The sequence below is a fragment of the Schistocerca piceifrons genome, chromosome X (assembly GCF_021461385.2).
Source record: "Schistocerca piceifrons isolate TAMUIC-IGC-003096 chromosome X, iqSchPice1.1, whole genome shotgun sequence".
In the NCBI taxonomy this organism is placed as follows: domain Eukaryota; kingdom Metazoa; phylum Arthropoda; class Insecta; order Orthoptera; family Acrididae; genus Schistocerca; species Schistocerca piceifrons.
The window spans coordinates 520847522-520869051 of NC_060149.1; the positions used below are offsets into that span (position 1 = coordinate 520847522).

General features: G+C 37.5%; 1 protein-coding gene across 2 annotated transcripts in view; it reads left to right on the top strand.

Moving 5' to 3' along the window:
* Positions 1-21530, top strand: part of LOC124721476 — a 454829-nt gene that overhangs the window by 412442 nt on the left and 20857 nt on the right. For both annotated transcript variants that reach the window (XM_047246471.1, XM_047246472.1), the window contains exons 18-20: positions 747-966; positions 7260-7385; positions 16613-16734. In XM_047246471.1, the coding sequence (XP_047102427.1) occupies positions 747-966; positions 7260-7385; positions 16613-16734 (468 nt within the window). The remainder of the gene's footprint in view (positions 1-746; positions 967-7259; positions 7386-16612; positions 16735-21530) is intronic.

Below are 21530 nucleotides of genomic sequence, written 5' to 3' on the forward strand. Positions count from 1 at the left end.
CACACATCTGGCCATTCAGATGTAGGTTTTACATGATTCCATGAATTACTTAAGGTTAAGGCAATGACGATCCCTTTTGAAGGGACATGACCAATATCTTTCCCCATTTTTATCCATTCAGGCCGGCCGCAGTGGTCTAGCGGTTCTAGGCGCTCAGTCCGGAGCCGCGCGACTGCTACGGTCGCAGGTGCGAATCCTGCCTCAGGCTTGGATGTGTGTGATGTCCTTAGATTAGTTAGGTTTAAGTAGTTCTAAGTTCTAGGGGACTGATGACCATAGACGTTAAGTCCCATAGTGCTCAGAGCCATTTTATCCATTCAGCTCATGTGCTTCATCTCAGATGACCACCTCATTTACAGCAACTTAATCTTTGGTTATCCTTCTTTCTTTCTTCCCTGTGAAAACAATTCTTTCTCAACATATCTCAAAAACTTTTAGTAATACAATGTTCATTTATGGCTATCTGAAAGCAGATGGAGCCCCTAAACTGAGTTCTGGTGACAAATGGTTTTACTAAAAATGGATAGCTTCTTGTAGGTATTGTTACAATGAAACTGTTAGAAAAACTATTATGTATTTAAAATGATGTTAATTTGATTTTTTGGTCTATTCACTGAAGGTAAAATGAACAAAATTCTTATTGTGTATTGCAGTAAGTGTTCTGAATAAGAATTAAAAAGTGCATTAACTTAATAATATTCTTATATGTGAAAATATAATCAATTAAAGTATATTTTCCCCAACAGTACACTTTGTGCTTAAAGGCTTGGCATTTTTGGGTGAAGGATAAGAATAAAGACTTGGAGATTGCTGCTGGAGCCAATTACAAACCACGATTTATCAAGCCTGATATTCTAGAACTTACAGCGGAAGAGCTGAATTATGCTCTTTGTCTCTTTGTCACAGAAGCGAAGAAGCCTAATGGAATTGATTATCCCCCAGATGTTGTGTTCTATTTCTGTTTGGGTGAGTACATGAAGTTACATTCTGTTGATGTATAACTTCTGTTATTTGTTTCAATTTTTAATGATGAACTTAGTTGTTTAAGTAATAATCTGCCTGCATTTTACTCTACATTGGTATGTGAAACTGTAACTGTAGCATGCAATAAACAGTAACATCATTAGCATCCATTTCACGTATAACAATGACTTTCAGGCACCATGCTTCAGTCTGTTGTTGTTTAAAAAAGTAGGTTATCAGTCAGAATCATCTTCTCCTCCTCCTCCTCTCTCTCTCTCTCTCTCTCTCTCTCTCTCTCTCTCTCTCTCTCTCTCTCTCTCTCTCTCTCTCTATAGTAGTATTTTGTCTGCATTCACTAAAAACATACAGGAATATTTAAAACTATGTACCTGCAAGTGAGAATATTTTATATAATTAATTGTAGTGTGGTATTGACAGGAGTATGGAGGGAGGGACAGGCAAACTTTGCAGTAGTAGCACCACCGCCTACTCTCCTTTCCTCTCCCTCCCCCCTCATCCCCTTTTCTACCTGAACAAAATTTAAAGATTCAGGTTGTATTGATCTTGTTTCCAGGAGGTCACGCACATGCAAAATAATATTCAAAACATTGTTAAATTCCAGGTTACTTAACTGCACTTTAGTTATGCCATATAAAGTTCCTCTTTTGATTGCCTTTAATTTTTACTGTCACATTGGATTACCAGCATAACTGTTCATTCCACACTTGATGTTTTGAATCACATAGATGTTATAGAAATTAGTAAAATTGTTCAGGTGCACAACATCCTATTCAGTCCACTTCTCTCTCCTTCCTTTGCAACTTCACCAGTTTTTACTTAGGCATGCTCATTTCTTTTTATGGATGTCCATCCTATTGCATGGATGAGGGACTACAGCTGATGATATATGAGAGAGAAAAAGTACCTCCACAGCTGATCTCAGAAGTTCTTTATTGTCTTACACAACTAGTTTCAGCAGCACATTATTGCCATCCTCAGGCCCCACAACTGCCAGAAGAGTATTAGAATTCCTTGGTGCATTTATTGTGGAGTCCTCATTACTACACATGTGGGCTAGCTTTCCTCAGGAGTCTCTGCTTATTTCTTTTAGTCGTGTATTCCCACTTGTACTGGAGAAGACACAAAAATAACAGCAGTAAAAGCATTTTCTTTTTGTAAAAAGTACGTAGTAAATACTTCTCAACAAAGTGGAAGGTCTGTGTCAGTGTTCGGTGATGTACTACTTAGTTTTATAGATAGAAATGTACACTTGTGGAAAATCCAGGATGGGAGATAATATGTATTATGGGAATAGACCACTGCCCACCACTACACGAGGCCCTAAGCAACTGGTTGGCATCGGGGGGAGAAAAAAAAAATTCATAGCTTTTAATGTCATCCTTCATAGTGCTCTTGCTCTCTTGGTCTCACATGAGCATGCACTGTAATCTATAAATTCTCTTACCTTATTGGGCATATAATGTTTTTGAGTGGGTTATAGGGTAGCTGGTGGGGAAATTGAGGGGGCTACGTGTGGGGAGAGGAAGTAGTAAAATGAAATGAGTTTGATAGTGATAGTGTCTATTCACAGGTATGGAACAGGACTGACAATTTTTTTACTAATAGAAACCAGTATGTTACACTGAGTATGGAATGTGCAGCAGAAATGTAACATTAGGTGCACCCCAAGGAACATTATTAGGACCTCTAATGTCCTCAGTACACATGTACAAGTTCAGCAGCACTGTGAGCTTGTTCAGTGACAATGCTGTTGGAGAGTATTGTTGTTGGATAGCCATGAGGAATTACAGAAAGACTTGAGCAGAATTTCTGTTTGATGTAATGAGTGTCAGCCCTCTTCAAAAATGGATACATGCAAGATAATATCCATAAAAAGATTAAAAAAACCTGATAGTACCAAATTACAAGGTTGTTAATTATCATCTACATCTACATGACTACTCTGAAGTTCATACTTAAGTGCCTGGCAGATGATTCATCAAACCATCTCAGACTATTTCTCTATTGTTCCACTGTCAAACAGAGCATGGGAAAGACAAACATTTAAATTTTTCTGTGCAAGCTCTGATTTGTCTTATTTTATTACAATGATCATTTCTCCATATGCAGGGTGGTGTCAAGAAAAAATTTTTCATTCAGGGGAAAGTTGATGATTGAAATTTCGTGAATAGATCTTGCCGCAATGAAAAACACCTTTGTTTTAATGATTGTTGCCCAATGTACATATTGTACTCATGACACACTATTCTGTATTTTGCTACAATACAAAACGAACTGCCTGTCTTTGAACTTTTTCAATGTCTTCTGTCAGTCCTATCTAGTGTGTCTTGAAAATAGTTGGTTGATATCTTGATTGTCACTACCTTTCAGCAACCAGCATTGATGCTTGATGGACTTGCATACAAACCATCTAAACGAGACTGCAGGAACATACTGAAGTCTTTGTTGGATTCCATGTCGAAATGTATGATTGCAACAAGTGGGGGCTTCACACTTACTAAATTCTCATAGTCGACATCATATGCAGTTGTGTACTCCTTACCATTTGCATATTATCATATACCTAAATTGTCATGCAAATGTTAATTCAGCCACATATCTTCGATGTTGAAGTTTCCAGAAATGTTCATGTACAATCGGCTACATATTGAGACACTTTTATATAGGAGATATGTTATTCCCTTTCTAAGAAAATGGAAGTTCATTCCTTGCAGCAAAAGAATACAACAAAACAGGTAAGAGGTCCAAACTGAAGAGTAGCTACAAGTCCCATGTGACTTTCCTTTATGGCACGCTTCACTCTACAGACGTAGGCATCTTCAGAACTGTGGAAATAATATGTATTACACCACCATATAATAAAGAAAAAAACACAGATCCACCGTATGTGTTAATTTCCATTAAGTAGCCAAGGGTCACGTGTTAAATATATGTGGCTATGTATAGTGCCACTGTCATACATAAAATGCAGTAATTTGGTTGTGTGCAGTTAACATAAGCTCTCTGCTCAGTTACATTCTGAGATCAAATAGCAAGGCATATCATTTCTTGTTGAGTGTGTCGGAGCCCTATAGATTCACAGTTTGGTGGAAACTACCTGATTAAGCCTAGTGTAATAAAGAAAATAATATTATCATTAAACTGTGACAAATATTCACCTTTCTTATGGGTGTTAACAGGCACAAGTTCAATTTATTAACTGGTTATGAATTTGACAAAGTAAAATTACAAATTGAAATTATAACTATTGCTCTTACAAGCATTAATATATGTATGCCATGTACACAAAGGGTTATCAATGACATTAAAATTAACCTCTATTGTAAATAAGCAGTGGAGTAAATCAACCAGACAGACATGGTGACATGATTCCTCTTATGTCTATGTTTCATAAGAGCACAATATTAAATATACATATTTTCATGTACACATAGATGTAATAAATTTCAAATTCCTTGAAACCTTCATATTTAAGCAAGCCAACAAATACTAATACTGATTATGTTGGCACTATTGATATCATAAATGTGGTAAAGAATCACTGCATTTATACACACATACAAAAATTCACAATTGATTATAAAATACTGCTAAAATTACATAGGAAAAAACCAAAACAAATTAAAATTTTGATTGCTGTTGTTACAGGTGTTAACTTACATGTGTCAGACTTGAAACAGCTCATTAAGATCATTAGGGAACATGTGATGTGATGAAGTCATACCACACAGTAATAAAAATGTTAGGTGAGTGAAACATAGTAATTCAGAGAATTGAGGTGAATGTAAACATTACATGATATCTACATGAAATGATAAAGGTTCTATAGTGGACCACATTGTGAGATTTCTCCCTAAGTGAAAAGTTAATATCATATTTCAGAAAAATAACACCCTTGGATGTGCTTGGAAACACAAGAAGAATGTAGCTAAGGACAAATACAGTAGGTCAGGAGTATAAAAAATTGTCAAGTTATGTATGTTGGCCAGACAGGAATACAGTTTCAGATTATATATATATAAAGAAGAAAAACAGGAAAAAAAACCATTGTAGTCTGCATTCCAACCATACAGCACTGGATGAGTGCTTGAAGGCAAATAACCATACTTCCCATGAGATTCAGGATAGTGTGAGAGTTATTCACACCACAGATAAAGACCAAAGGTTGAATGCATCGGAAGGATTAGATATCTTCATAGAAAAGAGGAGAAACCAATATGTTTTGTTAAATGAACAAATCTAATTTGAATGAATTCACCCAGTTGTTTGATGATGTATTGTAGAAAGGCTGTTTCTGACCAATGTATTATTGGATCATACTTGAAATTGTTACACAATGTCCACAGGAATTAATGTTACCCATCAATCCACCATGAATAACTTTTAACTGCTTGCTGTTCTAACCATAAACATGTTTGATGTATATGATCTTAATCTGATATATGTCTATATCCACAAAGGTAAAGATTACGTACTGAGAGTGTCAGAATATATATCCACAACCTACTGTATATGGTGGGTGCCTTAGTACGTGCTGACTCTGTGGTACGTTTTGTTGTCATTGTGAGATTAAACAAAAATAGTTTCTAAGAAGTTTCAGTCTGAATTGTATAACTGTTCCCATACATTGATTCCTGGTACATTTAATCGATGCTTAGTTACAATATAGGTTAATTTTAATGAAACAGTGGAAAATGCAGGATGGAAGATATCACACACACACACACACACACACACACACACACACACACACACAAGACCACAGCCTCTGGCAGCTGAAGCCAGACTGCCATTTTAATGCTATTAATAACCATTGCATGTGTATATTAACGATCGTAAAATCAGTAGTTGTAATTTTACTATGTCATTTTAAATTTATTTTAATAACGAGTTATGACATTTAAACTTGTGTCTGTTAACACCTATGGAAGTGGTGGATATTTGCCACAGTTTAATGGTATTACTGTTTTTTGTATGACATTGACTTAATGGAGTAGGTTCCACCAAAGCTTGTAACTATAGAGCTGTGACTCACTCAACAAGAAATGATACACATGGTGCAGGCATGTGTATCACTGAGGAGTGGCTTTGGAATTCCAACTTGCCCTGCAATTCCCTGCTTTTGGAGCTCCCTTTGTGTTGTTTTCGTGCTGACAGGGTTCACAGGTGCAACATCTAGTTCTGCAGTACTTTTTGCAGCTGTCATTCACTTGTTTTTTGTCATAATTCTCTTCAGTGACCATCCGTCATGATCACACTTTGTCCAAATGGTGACTTAGTGGATGATGTATTTCCACTTTCCCTGCATGCAATGTAAATCTTCCATCAGTGCCTCTTGAAACACAAAGACTTCTGTTTCCTTGCTTATGGAAGCACCTAACACATTTCCACATTCAAATTCACATAGCTCCAACATAACACACTCACAGATACACACAACACTGTTCTGACCACGACTGACACTTGCAACATATTGAGGACATTGCATATTTGCTGTTCATTCCCATATACAACAGCACAATCTGCAAGCTTGCTACCATCTGCATATATGTTCAAGCATGGATTTCTTGTGGTGTTATATTTTTGTTTAACCCCTGTATTTAATATGTGATCCTGGATATTTAATGTAAATTATCATTATGTAAGTTGAATCTGTGTTTTTGTTCCATTTTGTGGTGGTGTACCACATTCTATGTCTATAGCTCTGAATATGCTTGTCTGTCGAGAGCAGTGTGTCATAAAGGCAAGTTACATGTGACATGTGCCTGCTCTATAATTTTAATTTATAACTGACACTGTTCTGCCAACAGATTATGCCTGCACTCATCAGATATGAGGTTGTATTTCTTTATAATAGACAAACTTGTGGGATAAATGATACATTCTAAGGACTCAAGTTTGTATATTACTGTACAGACAACAAGTGTTCATGTTGTTTGTATGTGGCAGTATAATTAGCAGTGCTTTAAAGAAAATAAAATAAATGTAAACAAAATAACTTCAATGAGTTTCTGTAAAGCTGTGCTTGATTGTCATATTTTTTGCAGGAGACAATGTTTCTCACAATATCACCAAAAAATAGTGCCTCAAATCAACATTTCTCTCAGTTACAAACAAAACTTGTGCCATCAGTTTTTTTGGCATTTTCATTTTGTGGTTTTAATTGAAGAAATAATTACAAGAAGTTATTCTCATGCTTCTTTCAGAAATCATGAGATTGCAAGTACAGTATAAACATGTTATTTGAACTTCACTTTTGTTACTCCTGTTTGCAGGCATCCAGTATTATCTATATGAATGTGGAAGAGTGGATAACATTTTCACTGATCCATACTACATAAAATTTACAGACTGTCTGGACAAAATTGTGCAAAGTTTCATGGCTAAACAGATGGCATCAGGCAAGTATTGAGTATTTTAGTAAATACAAGTTTCAGTCCACATTTTTTGATCCATACAGTCATTTAAATCAAAAGTATAAAGATATCTTCAGTGCATGTGAATAATTAGGATTCAATTTTATCTTCTATATTTTGCATGTGTCAACAAAAATTCAGATTTATGGTGTTCCTTGTTAAGGACTTTGCATACTACAGACATTTAAGTGTTTATAATGTAGTGTCTCTTTTGTTCATGCTTCCATTACTTGAACAAAAAAGTTATTGTGACAGGCTACCATTTGTTTTCAGGTGGAATGTTTGTTTGATCCAAAAGATTCTGTTCCAAGTTCAGTAAATGTTTACCAACAAGTACGATTTTGATCTTCCCCTTTATTTGTCTCTCTACCGATCTTTAGCCATCTAAAACACATAGAAATGATATGCAGTGACAAAGTTTTGTGTAGAGAAACATATAGAAGCATGTGCCTGTGAGCTTAAATTAAATAAAGGCACATTTATAATTGTAACTGTATATAGGTCCCCATCAGGAAATTTTCATCTATTTCTGAAAAATTTGGACTCCTTGTTGTGCTATCTGTCAGACAGGGGGAAGCAAATTATTATTTGTGGGGACTTCAGTGTAGATTCTCTGAAAGAGGGTAATAGGAAAAATGACCTTGAAGTATTACTCGGTTCTTTCAATTTGACACCCGTTATTGATTTTCCTACTCGGGTGGTAAAGGATAGCAGCTCACTGATTGATAACTTCTTTATAGACCAAGATAAGTTTAACCAGATAAATGCTCAGCCTGTTGAGAATGGTCTTTCTGATCATGGTGCACAGCTAGTTACAATATATGACATAGCTCCATTCAGCAATACTAAACAGTCCTCCAAAGTAGTACGTTCAGTCAACGATTTAACAATTGCAAATTTCAGGGAAAGCCTACAGCAGTTAGACTGGGATGAGGTGTACCGTGAACCTGATGCCAATTTAAAATATAATTTATTTCATGATATTTTTGTAAATGCATTTGAAAACTGCTTCCCCAAGAAAATAGTTAAATATACTCGTAAGAAACCTTGTAACAAACCATGGCGTACTAAGGGTATAAAAATATCTTGTAACCGGAAAAGGGAAATGTATCTGACAGCAAGAAAGAGTAGTGACCCAGAAACTATCAAAAATTATAAAAACTACTGTGTTATATTAAGAAAAGTTATTAAAAAATCCAGGAGTATGTGTATCATGTCTGAAATCAGCAACTCTGATAATAAAATTAAAACAATTTGGAATATTATTAAAAGAGAAACAGGTCAACCAAGAGCAGAGGAAGACAGTATTACCATCAAATTGAATGAAAACTTTACGAACAAAAAGTCAGAAGTTGAAAATATTTTTAATAATCATTTTCTAAATGTTGTGGATATAGTAGGATCCAGGTGTTCATTAGAAGATGCTAGGCTGTTAATGGAAGAGGCCATACCTATGCAATTTGATACAATTGAAATCTCACCCACTTCTCCCTCTGAAATTAGGAAAATAATAAACTTGCTTAAAAGCAAAAACTCACATGGAATTGATGGCATTTCCAGCAAAATACTAAAAGCTTGTTCTCAACAGATAAGTAAGATTCTCAGCCACCTGTGTAATAGCTCTCTGGAACAGGGCATTTTCCCTGATAGACTGAAATATGCTATTGTTATACCTTTGCATAAAAAGGGGGATAGATCAGATGTCAACAATTACCGTCCAATCTCCCTTCTAACAGCTTTATCCAAAATTTTTGAGAAAGTAATGTGTTCAAGAGTAGCTTCACATATCTGTAAAAATGAAGTACTAACAAAATGTTAGTTTGGTTTCCAGAAAGGTTTTTCAACAGAAAATGCTATATATGCTTTCACCAGTCAAATTTTGAATGATCTGAATAACCGAACACCACCCATTGGGATTTTTTGTGTTCTCTCAAAGGCTTTTGATTGTGTAAATCATGAAATTCTGCTAGACGAGCTCAAGTATTGTGGCATGAGTGGGACAGTGCACAAATGGTTTAATTCGTACCTAACTGGAAGAGTGCAGAAAGTTGAAACAAGTAGTTCTCGTAACATGCAAGGATCAGCACATTCCTCAAACTGGGGAACTATCAAGAATGGGGTTCCACAAGGGTCAGTCTTGGGTCCTTTGTTGTTCTTATTATATATTAATGACTTGCCATTCTATATTCATGAAGAGGCAAAGTTAGTTCTCTTTGCTGATGATACAAGTATAGTAATCACACCTGACAAACAACAATTAACTGATGAAATTGTCAATACTGTCTTTCAGAAAATTACTAAGTGGTTCCTTGTAAACGGACTCTCACTGAATTTTGATAAGACACAGTACATACAGTTCCGTACAGGGAATGGTATGACGCCATTAATAAATATAGACCTTAATCAGAAGCATATAGCTAAGGTAGAATATTCCAAATTTTTAGGTGTGTCCATTGATGAGAAATTAAATTGGAAGAAACACATTGATGATCTGCTGAAACGTTTGAGTTCAGCTACTTATGCAATAAGGGTCATTGCAAATTTTGGTGATAAACATCTTAGTAAATTAGCATACTACGCCTATTTTCACTCATTGCTTTCATATGGCATCATATTTTGGGGGAATTCATCACTGAGAAAGAAAGTATTTATTGCACAAAAGCGTGTAATCAGAATAATAGCTGGAGTCCACCCAAGATCATCCTGCAGACATTTATTTAAGGATCTAGGGATATTCACAGTAGCTTCTCAGTATAGATACACTCTTATGAAATTTGTTATTAACAACCAAACCCAATTCAAAAGTAATAGCAGTGTGCATAACTACAATACTAGGAGAAAGGATGATCTTCACTATTCAAGATTAAATCTAACTTTGTTACAGAAAGGGGTGAATTATACTGGCACTAAAGTCTTTGGTCACTTACCAAATAGTATCAAAAGTCTGACAGATAACCAAAAAGTATTTAAGAAGAAATTAAAAGAATTTCTGAATGACAACTCCTTCTACTCCATAGAGGAATTTTTAGATATAAATTAAGAAAAAAAAAGAAAAAAAATATTTAAAAAATAAAAAAAAATAAAAATAAAAAATAAAGAAAAACAAAAAACACAAAAATAAAGTTGTTATATTAACTTAAGTATGTTGTTAAATTAACCTAATTATGTCATGTATTAGAAAATTCGACTCGTTCCACATCATTACGAAATATCGTATTCATGATCCATGGAACTAGTATTAATCTAATCTAATCTAATCAATCTTAGATGGCAAATTATTTTCAGTTAGGTGGACGTTTTGCTGAACAGCCTGTTGTCTGTTACTGCACTGCACAAGACTATTTGAATATTAAGTGCCATGTTATAAGTTACTTCATTAACCAAAACACACTAAATTGCTTGTGTTTATTTAGGTACAATGTGAATTGGCTGTACTCACTGACATAAGTTCAAGTAGATGGTAATTTGTTTTGTTGTGATTTCTTATGGTTTTCCAGCTCGATGTATAGGCTGTTGAATTGCAAACAGCATACATATTTTAAATTTAATACTTATGGTTTTCCAGTTCAGTGTGGATGTTGTTGAATTCTGGGCAGCACACATATTGTAAATTTATTTCTGATATGTGTGGTGTTTGCAATTCAGTACCATATAACTCAACCTGGAGAACCATATGGATGTTCAGGACAGCCGGATTGGAAGGTGGTGGGTGTGAAAGAACCATTAGGAAGGTTTTAAGTAATAAGTCTTTTATTGGTCACTTTTGCCTCCTGAAGGGTCACGTAGTTAGGCCTGGGGAGGCGAGAGTGAGCCAGAGCATAGTCAGGGATGAACCGTAGTTCGCGTAGTTAAGGGAAAGCGGTGTCTGGAAAGACAAAGTGCACGGTGCCACAGCACCGGGATGGGCAGGAGATGTTGACTCCTACAGGGCGCGCAATCGAGAGAGTGAGCCAGGTGGCAGGCAGCCAGGTACATCCAGCACGGCAACGCAGCTTCCTCAGCCCTGTTTGGTCAGAAACTGAGAATCCCGTGGGGCGGCATGGAAATTTCCAGAGCGTGGCCTGATCAGCATTGACGCCGGGGTGTTGTTACCTCATCAGCACACGAGGGAGGTGCATGATCGAGATGCTTGCTAACTTGCTGTTGCCAAACTATGGGATGGAAAAATTACAGGCAGCCGACACTGCCGGCTAAGGCTTGAGAAGAAAGTGACTTTTGAAAGTGAATAAAAAGTAAAATAAAATCCCCTACTATCGAGCTACTATCTGGCTCATCCTTACACTCCTCCCTCTTCCGTGGGAGTGGAGAACGAATGTGATTTCGCTCTGTCTGATGATCAATTTAGGCTCCCACAGAGGTTGGCAGGGGCCTTAACTTATGGGAGGGAATAGAGACTTTAAAGACCTCCTAGGAGTCACAAAGGGATTTACACATGTCAACAGTATTATGTGCATACAAGAATAAACATTACAAAACATCAGAACAAAATTATATTAGTTAAAAAGCATAAGTAAAATGTGAAAATAGTTTGGATTAGGCATATACACCAAGTGTCTCCATTTTTTAAAAAAATGAATATACATATCACCATTGAAGTTGCACGCAGGACTGGGTGGTGTGAGGCGGCATGTGGTGGTGTTCTCAGTGGGCAGTGTACAGGCTGCCGGTGGGAAGGGGGCATGGCTGTGGCCAAACCTGTGCACTGGAACTCAGCGTAGTGGGGTATGAGGGGAGGTTCACACGTTTCAAACACATTTAAAAAGGGAGTCAACACTAGGGGAGCACTTCACTATACTGCACATGTTTTCACATTTGTAGATAACACAATTGCACTCTTAAAACTAAGGGAGGGCACATGCTTGATAGGTCCTTTCTTCTAGTCATGGGCGATATTCACCCTGAGTCTGGGGTTCTGGAACCATTGGAGGGCACAGTCTTAACCGTTTGCAAAATCCCTTTTTGTACAAGATCCATATCAGTACAATAATAAGAATAGCAGTGACTGGGGTTACTGTGGCGATGGGTATAATGGTTGTATGTAGTTTAGTTGCCATTCATTTAGGTGTGCTAACAGGTGACTGTAAGAAATTTGTCCTTGTTCATGTTTTAAAAGGTCATCAATTGACGTTAAGAGGTGATCATTTGATATATTAGATAAAGCAGGCAAATCAGTTGACAGAGGTACCACAAATGAACTTTCAGGCAGAAAAAATGTAGGTAAATGAGAGCAAATACTAAGTGAGTAAGTCATAGTGGCTATAAAGGTTATTAGTGGCATGATAACATCACAATAAGAACGGTTTGCTAGAAATCCACTGTTTGAGATTTCTATTTCATATGTCTGTGACTGGAAGTTGTGTTCACAGCAATGAAGCATTAATATCATGGTAGCACTAGTAATGCGGGCGGGAGTCAGCGTGGTGGCTACGTCAGAGTGGCGTGTGACAGGTGACTTCAAAGCTACACTACGTCAGAGCGGCACCCGTCAAAAGTGGGATTAAGTGTGACATCACGCTAGATGCATTGTTACAGCGGGTTCTGCTTAAAATTACATTATGCATTAGTAAATTGGTTCATAAGTGACAGATACGTCACAAAAATTATGTAGTTAGGTTTTAAATGTAAAACATATTCAAGTAAATTCAGTATCATCAATAGTGCAGAAATGCTGGCTTGTTACCCGGAGCCTCCTATACAATAGGCTTTAATCACTTAACAAAGATGACATGGTAAATGAGAAGGGTCTCAGCAAGAGAAACGTATGCATGTGGACAGAGGGAGCGATAGCTTGGTACTCTGATGAGAAGTAAGAAATGAAATAGAAGATTCAGAGCATTGGAGTCGAAGAAGGAAAAGATGACAGACCCCAAAGACAGGAACCCCCCCACCAATCGCCTACCCTGAATCCCCCACTGTTCCAGTACTTCACTGTGGCGCTGGAGGAAGAAGTGTGTTTGGCATTCCCTGCAGAACGGACTTACCACAGCTTCACCTTCCCAGTCCCCAAAAATGAACCCCAACACTCCCTATTAGCTGATCAATGAAGGATAACCAATTACCATTCTGGAAGACAAAGTAATTGAAATTTTTAACATAGTGTTAGTTACATCCAATATCAAAGTTCCTTGGGAATCCATTTTAACCCAAATATAACTGTTACATAAAAATGAAAATATAGAAATGAGGTACACAAGTATCATATTAAATTTACTACATATTCCATATCAATAAGTAAACAAAGTTAAATGTCTCTTTGGGCTAACCATCCAAGTATGATAATGTTCACATTATGAGAAGAAGTTTCTCATGCATCATTATATTTGCTAAACACCATAAAGTCATATGTGAAAATGACAAAGAAAAATGACACCAGTTCGGTGCAGGTGGGGCATCTTGTTGCCCAGGACTATGTAAAGTCACATAGCCTCGACAGTAGAAAGTGTTATTGTGGAAGGACAGTGTCAGATATCTGGGGTTACTAGTGTGTGAATGTGTGTTTGTGTTGGCGAGAGAAAAACAACTATGCTTAACTCCGATGCCTGGGAAAAATGGGGGGGGGGGGGGGGGGACAGTTTTACAGCAGTTGTACGATTACCATTTGTAACTAGATGGTACAGTCAAGTGATACTCATTAAACCTCTGTGTACAATAGAGGAATAGCCTAAGGGTAGGCCGGATGCAGGATGAACACTGCTAGAGAGGCTCAGAAGGCTGAATATGAATGGTCCCCTGGCGACTGGGGAAGACGACAAGAGAGAAATTCTGATTATAATAACTGTGTAGAGATATAAGAGCAAGCTTCACATCAGCATTGAAATAGTATCATGAGGATGAATGCTGCGAGAGAGGTCAGAAGGCTGAACACTGCGACAATAGAGGAACTTCGACTGTAGTAGTCATATTGGCCCCTGGAGGGAGGCAATGATGCACAGATGAAAGAGATAGGTAGGCGATCGGTTTATGAAACCGAAAACTGAAAGAATAAACTGATCAGCTGGGCACTCTGTGGGCACTAACCGCTACGTGTAAGGTACACGGTCCTGGAGGAATTCAATGCTGTTGATAACTAGAGGAGAAAAACAAAACTCGACGAGAGCCTAGAGACTTCCACAGTGGGAACAGAAAGTGCAAGGAATTGAATTAGAAATGACTAAATTGAGCGTAATTTCTGAAGGACTTTTCCTTTATGAAGGTATAGTGCACAGCGCATTGTTGACGACGGTATCGCTTACTTAACCGTGTATATGACAATGCTGCAATTCCAAGATAGGTGCTACATACTTCTTCTTAGAACTCGACATCTCTCACATAAATAATTAAATTAATTAATTAAAAAACACCTTACTGTGTGACCTAATTCGCCATCTTCATCCTCTCACCATTTGCGACTAAACTTTCCGTCTCTATAACTCCAAGGTGCTGGCCTCATAAGGCCCAGCTACTTGCTTAAAACGCCATCTATACGTGGGTATACCACAGTGTCCTGGGACATGTCGTACAGTTAAATAAGACTTCAGCAGTCAGAGATCCTTCGGAAAATACATTGGAAGTTTGATGTCAAAGAAGGCTCACATTCTGAACTGAGATTTCCACTTACTGGCAGTTAGCTGGGAGCTAGACGCAGTTTACGTCTGATAGTGCCTGATCAGCGGTCGTCAGAGAGCACAGGACACTGTTCTCATGAACTCTTCTCCAACATGAAAGATTAAAGTCTAACTGTGTTAGTTCACCTGAAGTTGTTGTAGCTTACCTGCACTCCTATTTTTTTTTATTCATTATTAAACCTACTCCTGCATTACCCCTATTTGATTTTGTATTTATAACCCTGTCTTCACCTGACCAAAAGTCTTGTTCCTCCTGCCACCGAACTTCACTAATTCCCACTATATCTGACTTTAACCTATCCATTTCCCTTTTTAAATTTTCTAACCTACCTGCCCGATTAAGGGATCTGACATTCCGCGCTCCTATCCATAGAACACGTTTTCTTTCTCCTGATAATGACGTCCTCCTGAGTAGTCCCCGCCCGGAGATCCAAATGGGGGACTATTTTACCTCTGGAATATTTTACCCAAGAGGACGCCATCATCATTAACCATACAGTAGAGCTGCATGCCCTCGGGAAAAATTACGGCTGTAGTTTCCCCTTGCTTTCAGCCGTTCGCAGTACCAGCACAGCAAGGCCGTTTTGGTTAGTGTTGCAAGGCCAGATCAGTCAATCATCCAGACTGTTGCCCCTGCAACTACTGAAAAGGCTGCTGCCCCTCTTCAGGAACCACACGTTTGTCTGGCCTTTCAACAGATACCCCTCCATTGTGGTTGCGCCTACAGTACGGCCATCTGTATCGCTGAGGCATGCAAGCCTCCCCACCAACGGCAAGGTCCATGGTTCATGGGGGGTTGAGTACATTACTACTTTGAATATTTTGGAAAAAATGCTAGTAAGGAAATCAGATGATAATTGTTTAAGTCCATATTTTCACCTTTCATATGAAATGGTTTAACTGCTGCTAATTTTAACCTGTCTGGAAAAATTCCCTGTGCCAGTGATGCACCACGTATATCACTAAGGAAATTACTTACTAAGTTATGATATATAAGCACACATTCTTCATTCAAGGCCTTATACTGCTTGCAACATTAATTTCTGTCCTTCAGTTACCTTCAGATACTCATTTTAAGATTCTCAACTGTTGGTTTAAATATGACACTTAAGATCTGAGACACTTAGTAAATGTGAAATACATCTGTATTACTGATGTGTTAAAGCTGATGTAGAAATATATTGAAATGAATAGTCATGGAATACTTTACATATGATATAACATGACCACAAAGTAGTAGTTAACAATTCTTTTTAGTGCAAAATGTAGACTTGACCTATCAGTGTAAATGACATATTGTAACACGTGGAGCTGCTAAGTATTCTATTTTTAGTTGTATCACCGTTTTCACACAGAGATAATTTTCCAGTGCAGTTTTTGTTAGTAACAGGTGTCAGGTATATCTCATAAAACAGTTGTCAAAATATAGCATGTATGCAAAGGTAGATGTTTGGAGTGTGTCCAACTGTGGAACACAACCAACAAAAACTATTTTAACCTATCATTGTTCATTTAACGATGAATGTCATTCTCATTTATGGGAGCAATAACTTTTTATATTTGTTAATTAAATGAACAGTGAACTTATGCCATTGTAATTAATTGCAGATGAAATTGCCACCCGGGTGATGGAGGAACATCTGTGGGAAAGCAAGCAACTAGGTGCCCATTCACCTGATGTTCTACTTACCACCCTCATGTTTTTCAATACTAAATATTTCAATCTTGTGGTAAGTTGGAACAAATCTGTGTCAGAATATGATTGTTGTCCTTTACCATATGGAAAGTGGAGAGTTTCAAATAAAAATTTGGATTTCTCATCTTGAAAAAAATTATAACGAAATACTTCTGACATTATCTCTTATGTGTAGTGCCAAGCAAGTTGAGCATATGAACCATAATGCCTTTTGGATTTTAACTTCCAAAGCTTCATTATTATTATCATCTGTGTTACCTGCATTCATATGACATATATGTTGTAGTTATTTCTTATAATAAATTTATCATACAACCACTAATGTCTGGAATGTAATCCTCAGCTATGTGCCACATTCAGGAGACAACAGTTCAAACCTGCATCCAGCCATCCTGATTTAGGTTTTCCTTGACTTCCCTAAACCACTTCATGCAAATGCCAGAATGGTTCCTTTGTAAGGGCACGGCCGACTTCCTTCCCTAATCCGATGGAACCTATGACCTTGTTGTTCGGTCCCCTTCCCCAAATCAACCAACCACTCAACAATGTGTTTTGGGAGTCGAGCTTCCATCATCTGGCTGTCTGCATTAACTCTTACATAGTAGCACACACAGTCACAAAATGAAAACACACGAAGTTATTCAGACATAATAAGTCCTTGTGTTACTTTTACAAACGGTAACACTAGATTCTTTGTGCTCCTTATCCCAATTACTGCCAGTTCAGTTAATAGTAGTAACACCAGTCACATCAGCTGTAAGTCCATCAGGTGCCTTCTCATGCACTGGCTAGTTTGGTAAACACATGTACGGCTTCAACAGTTTGCATTGAGCCATCAGCTGTTCCATAGCTTTCCAGAGATGTTACAGGGGACGTGAAGAGAGAATATATCAGTGGTTATTTATACAACGTACATACATTTAGCATTGGAGTGCACCCTGGAGGGTAAAAATCGTAGAGGGAGACCAAGAGATGAATACACTAAGCAGGTTCAGAAGGATGTAGGTTGCAGTAGGTACTGGGAGATGAAGAAGCTTGCACAGGATAGAGTAGCATGGAGAGCTGCATCAAACCAGTCTCAGGACTGAAGACCACAACAACAACCTACATATACTGTGTTAATGCTAACCTTTAAAAAAAGGCTCCAAAGAACCATTGAAGAAAGCATTACCACTCTCACCTGTTTGTACATGAAGTACGTTATCAACTGTATATCGGCGCATTGCTATTACAAGTCCTTCATGTAGGTCAAGCTTCTCTCCTTTCTTTTTTACATGCATCACCCCTAAATCCTTTTCTATGCCATTTAGCAGGTGACCAGTTTCACATATATGTTCAGCAACCACTGATTTATGTTAACTGCCCAGTGTAGAAATGTCTGCATGCTCTCTATACCTTGTCGAAAATTTTCTCCCCATCTGTCCTATATATTTCATGCCACATGATGGACACTGCATTTTATCAACCACTGCCTTTGCTAATTCACTTTTCCTGGTCCCAGATATAAATGACTCTGTGCACTAAGCTTCTAAATGCGACGTTTGGTTAGGAATCACAACACCTGTTGGTATTGGCTTTCTAAAGATGTTGGAGGTGTGTGATTTGCCTTGCCTCGTTACCACAAGATCTAAAAATTGGAATAAGGTTGCTACTTTGGAGCTCTACAGTGAACTCAATTTCTGTTGTTGAATGCTTTACATTTTTCCAACCACAGAGAAACCCCACTTTAACAATTTTCAAGGGACTTCAGAAAAATGCAGGAAAATGTAAAATGTAGGAAATAACGTTTTATGCTGTAAAAGATATGTATGCATTTTTGTACTTTGTGTGATATATGTGCACAATAAGCATCAAACTACTTGTCAGGGACTTGTTTATTATCTAGTAAAATTTTATTATCTAATAAAAACCACTGATGTTACTGGAAGTAGTGACTGCCTGGGAAGTAGAAACGTTTGACACAATTTCATGCATCATTATAGATGTTTTTCGAAAGCCTGCAGCTCTCATTTGTTATTTAAATACTGAAACACTGCACCAGTTAAGTATTTTTTCATGCTGAACATGATGAATTTCGAGATTTTTTCCTCATTGTCAAGTGCAAATATTTACATAAGTATTTTGAGTGATGTTTGCATGTGTGTGGTTCTGCATCTCTTGGACTGTTGTCATCTTTTTGAGTTTATCTGATACTGTGCCTCCTCAGTTGTGTAGAAAACCACATGTGTACAAACTATCATTCACGTAGCTTGTTTGTATAACGTCAAAAAGAATCCATACACAAATACTGCTGTTGACAACCAGAATAAATTCTTGAAACATATTTTGCTCAGCATGAAAAAATATGTAATGGGCACTGTATTTAAACCAAAAACATTTGAACAATGTAGAGTGAGTGAAGGTGTCCACTAGCACTACAAGTGGCCAAGTGACAAAATGCGCTAAATGTGCTTTGATGAAGGTGTCACGGTGATCTTAACAATCACAAAACTGCACATGTGCTATGGAGATGGTTTATTAAAGTTTGTGATTGGTCATATCATCATTATTTGAATCCCCCTTGCAGCAGGACATACGGCACAGATAGTTCCAACTTTTACCCATTTACTGGTTCAGATCTGCTGAGTAGAGAAAGTGTCAAGAAACTTGACCACTTAATGTTGCTAAATACTACTTGATGGCCAACGCCATGCCAGTGTCATTTTACATCAGTTTTTTCTCCACCAACATTTTTTCATAAAGTGTAAATTGTGGGAAAATTACAAATATGTTATTGGAAAATTGGGTGCGAATTAACATTGTGGACTAGGAAATTTGACGGGAGTGATAAAAAAAGTCATAAACGGCAGGAAAACATTAATTCCAGGAATGTAAAAGTGGGATTATACTGAGTTGTATCAGTGTCGTCCCGAGTTCCATCTACAAGCAACAGCATGTTGTTGACATAGCATTTATAATGCACTTTTTTGTCCATTAAATGTCCTTGATTTTAGGATTGTAAAGGAAGGGGAAGGCAACAGCATACCAAATGCAACAGGATCATGCCTTGTAAAGCACTGTGGTGTTCAAATCGATCTTTGGATTGATGAGAACTTTACTTTTTAAGGCATGAACAGAATGATGATGGATGTTTATTACTGATTAAAAGAAAATATGAATGCACGATCAGAGATAAACTGTGAATGTACTATTTCCTCCACCCAGAAAAGCTACATTGGAGAAATAATTTGACTAAAGAAAAGTGAAAATAGTGTATCCCTAATGTAGATGGGGTAGCTGAATAAACTGATATGTTAATAGTAAAAGATAAGGAAGGAATTATAGACAGAATGTGGATGATGAATTAAATAAAGCAGCAATGTAGACATGAACAGAGGTATATGTTTGATAAGTATGAACAAGTCTCTTCATAGAAATGAACTGGTGTTAATCAAATGTACAGCTATCTCTCTCGTACATCATTCTGCTGATTCTGTTTATCTGTCTTTCCATGTAAGTTTTCTTCTGTAACCAGCTATTGATTGCTTAAAAAATATATGGACTTTCTCTATTTCTCATTTCAGTTTCCTTCCCTTCTTGATGTATTGTTCTCTGTAAGAACCTTAAGCATTTCATAAATTCCATTTGTATGTTACACTTGCAAGTAATAAGCACACTGGATAATAGAGGTCTACAAATCCTGACTCTTGAAATTTCTAATGCCTAGCACATACCTTCTTTATCCACCATCCATAGCCCACAGTCTGCATTCAGTTCCTCTGGAATGCTACCTCACTTCGTACTAATGTTACCATACACTAAGGATGCATTCATGCCGCCACCTTTCTGCTTGCTGCTGTGGCCTGGTGATGATGAAGTCCACTTTGTCATACCAGTTCACTTATTCTGCACCATCACTGTTCACTACAATCGTTGCCAAGTATTGGTATAAAGTTGGTTAGCGCTCCTCTGCAACCATCGATGCATGTCCTGAAACTTGACCCATGATTGGCTGCTTCAGGGTCACTCTAGCAACCTCGTGGTTGGCTGTTCCTAGTTGCATAGTTTCTCACACAGTGTACATCTACTTCATCAGTATCTACATACACACTCTGAAAACTACTGTGAAGTGCATGGGAGAAGATATTTCCCAGTGTACCATTTATTAAGGTATATAGCATGAGAAAAGTGGCTTCCGAAAAATCACTGTCCCACCTGTCATTAGGTTACCCTTATCTTCATGTAACTTTATTTTTGTGATCACTGCAAGACTGATCATTATGGAGCTATAATATATTCCTAGATTCGTCACTTAATACTGGTACTTGCAATGTTGTAAGTACTTTTTTGAGAGATAGTTTTGTATCCAGCTGTGAGCATCTTCCAGCTCAGGCTTTTCCTGCATTTCTGTGACAGTCTCTCATGCTCAACTAAACGTGTGGACACTGGTGCTGCCCTTCTTTCTAGGCTTTCAATGTCTGCAGATAGTCTTATTTGTCATGGATCCCACACACTTGAGCTATGTTCTAGGATGGGTCATATGAGCATTTTGTAAGCAATCTCCTGTGTAGATTGACTTCATTTTCCCAATATCCTACCAATGATACCACTATACACAGACTGTAATGTTGTGAGGACTAGAAGTGATGATTTTTAAGCATGCACTTATTTCAGCCATTTTTGGACGCAAAGTTATCAGGGACAAGGGACAGAGAGATAATTGTGACCACCTCATGAGGGATAATACTAGGTGTAATAATTTTTGGAAATTAGTTCCTATGTTTCAGGTAATGTATTGTTTTCTTTTCTTTCATTAGAATAACTGCATAAAAATCTACATGTGGCAGTTGC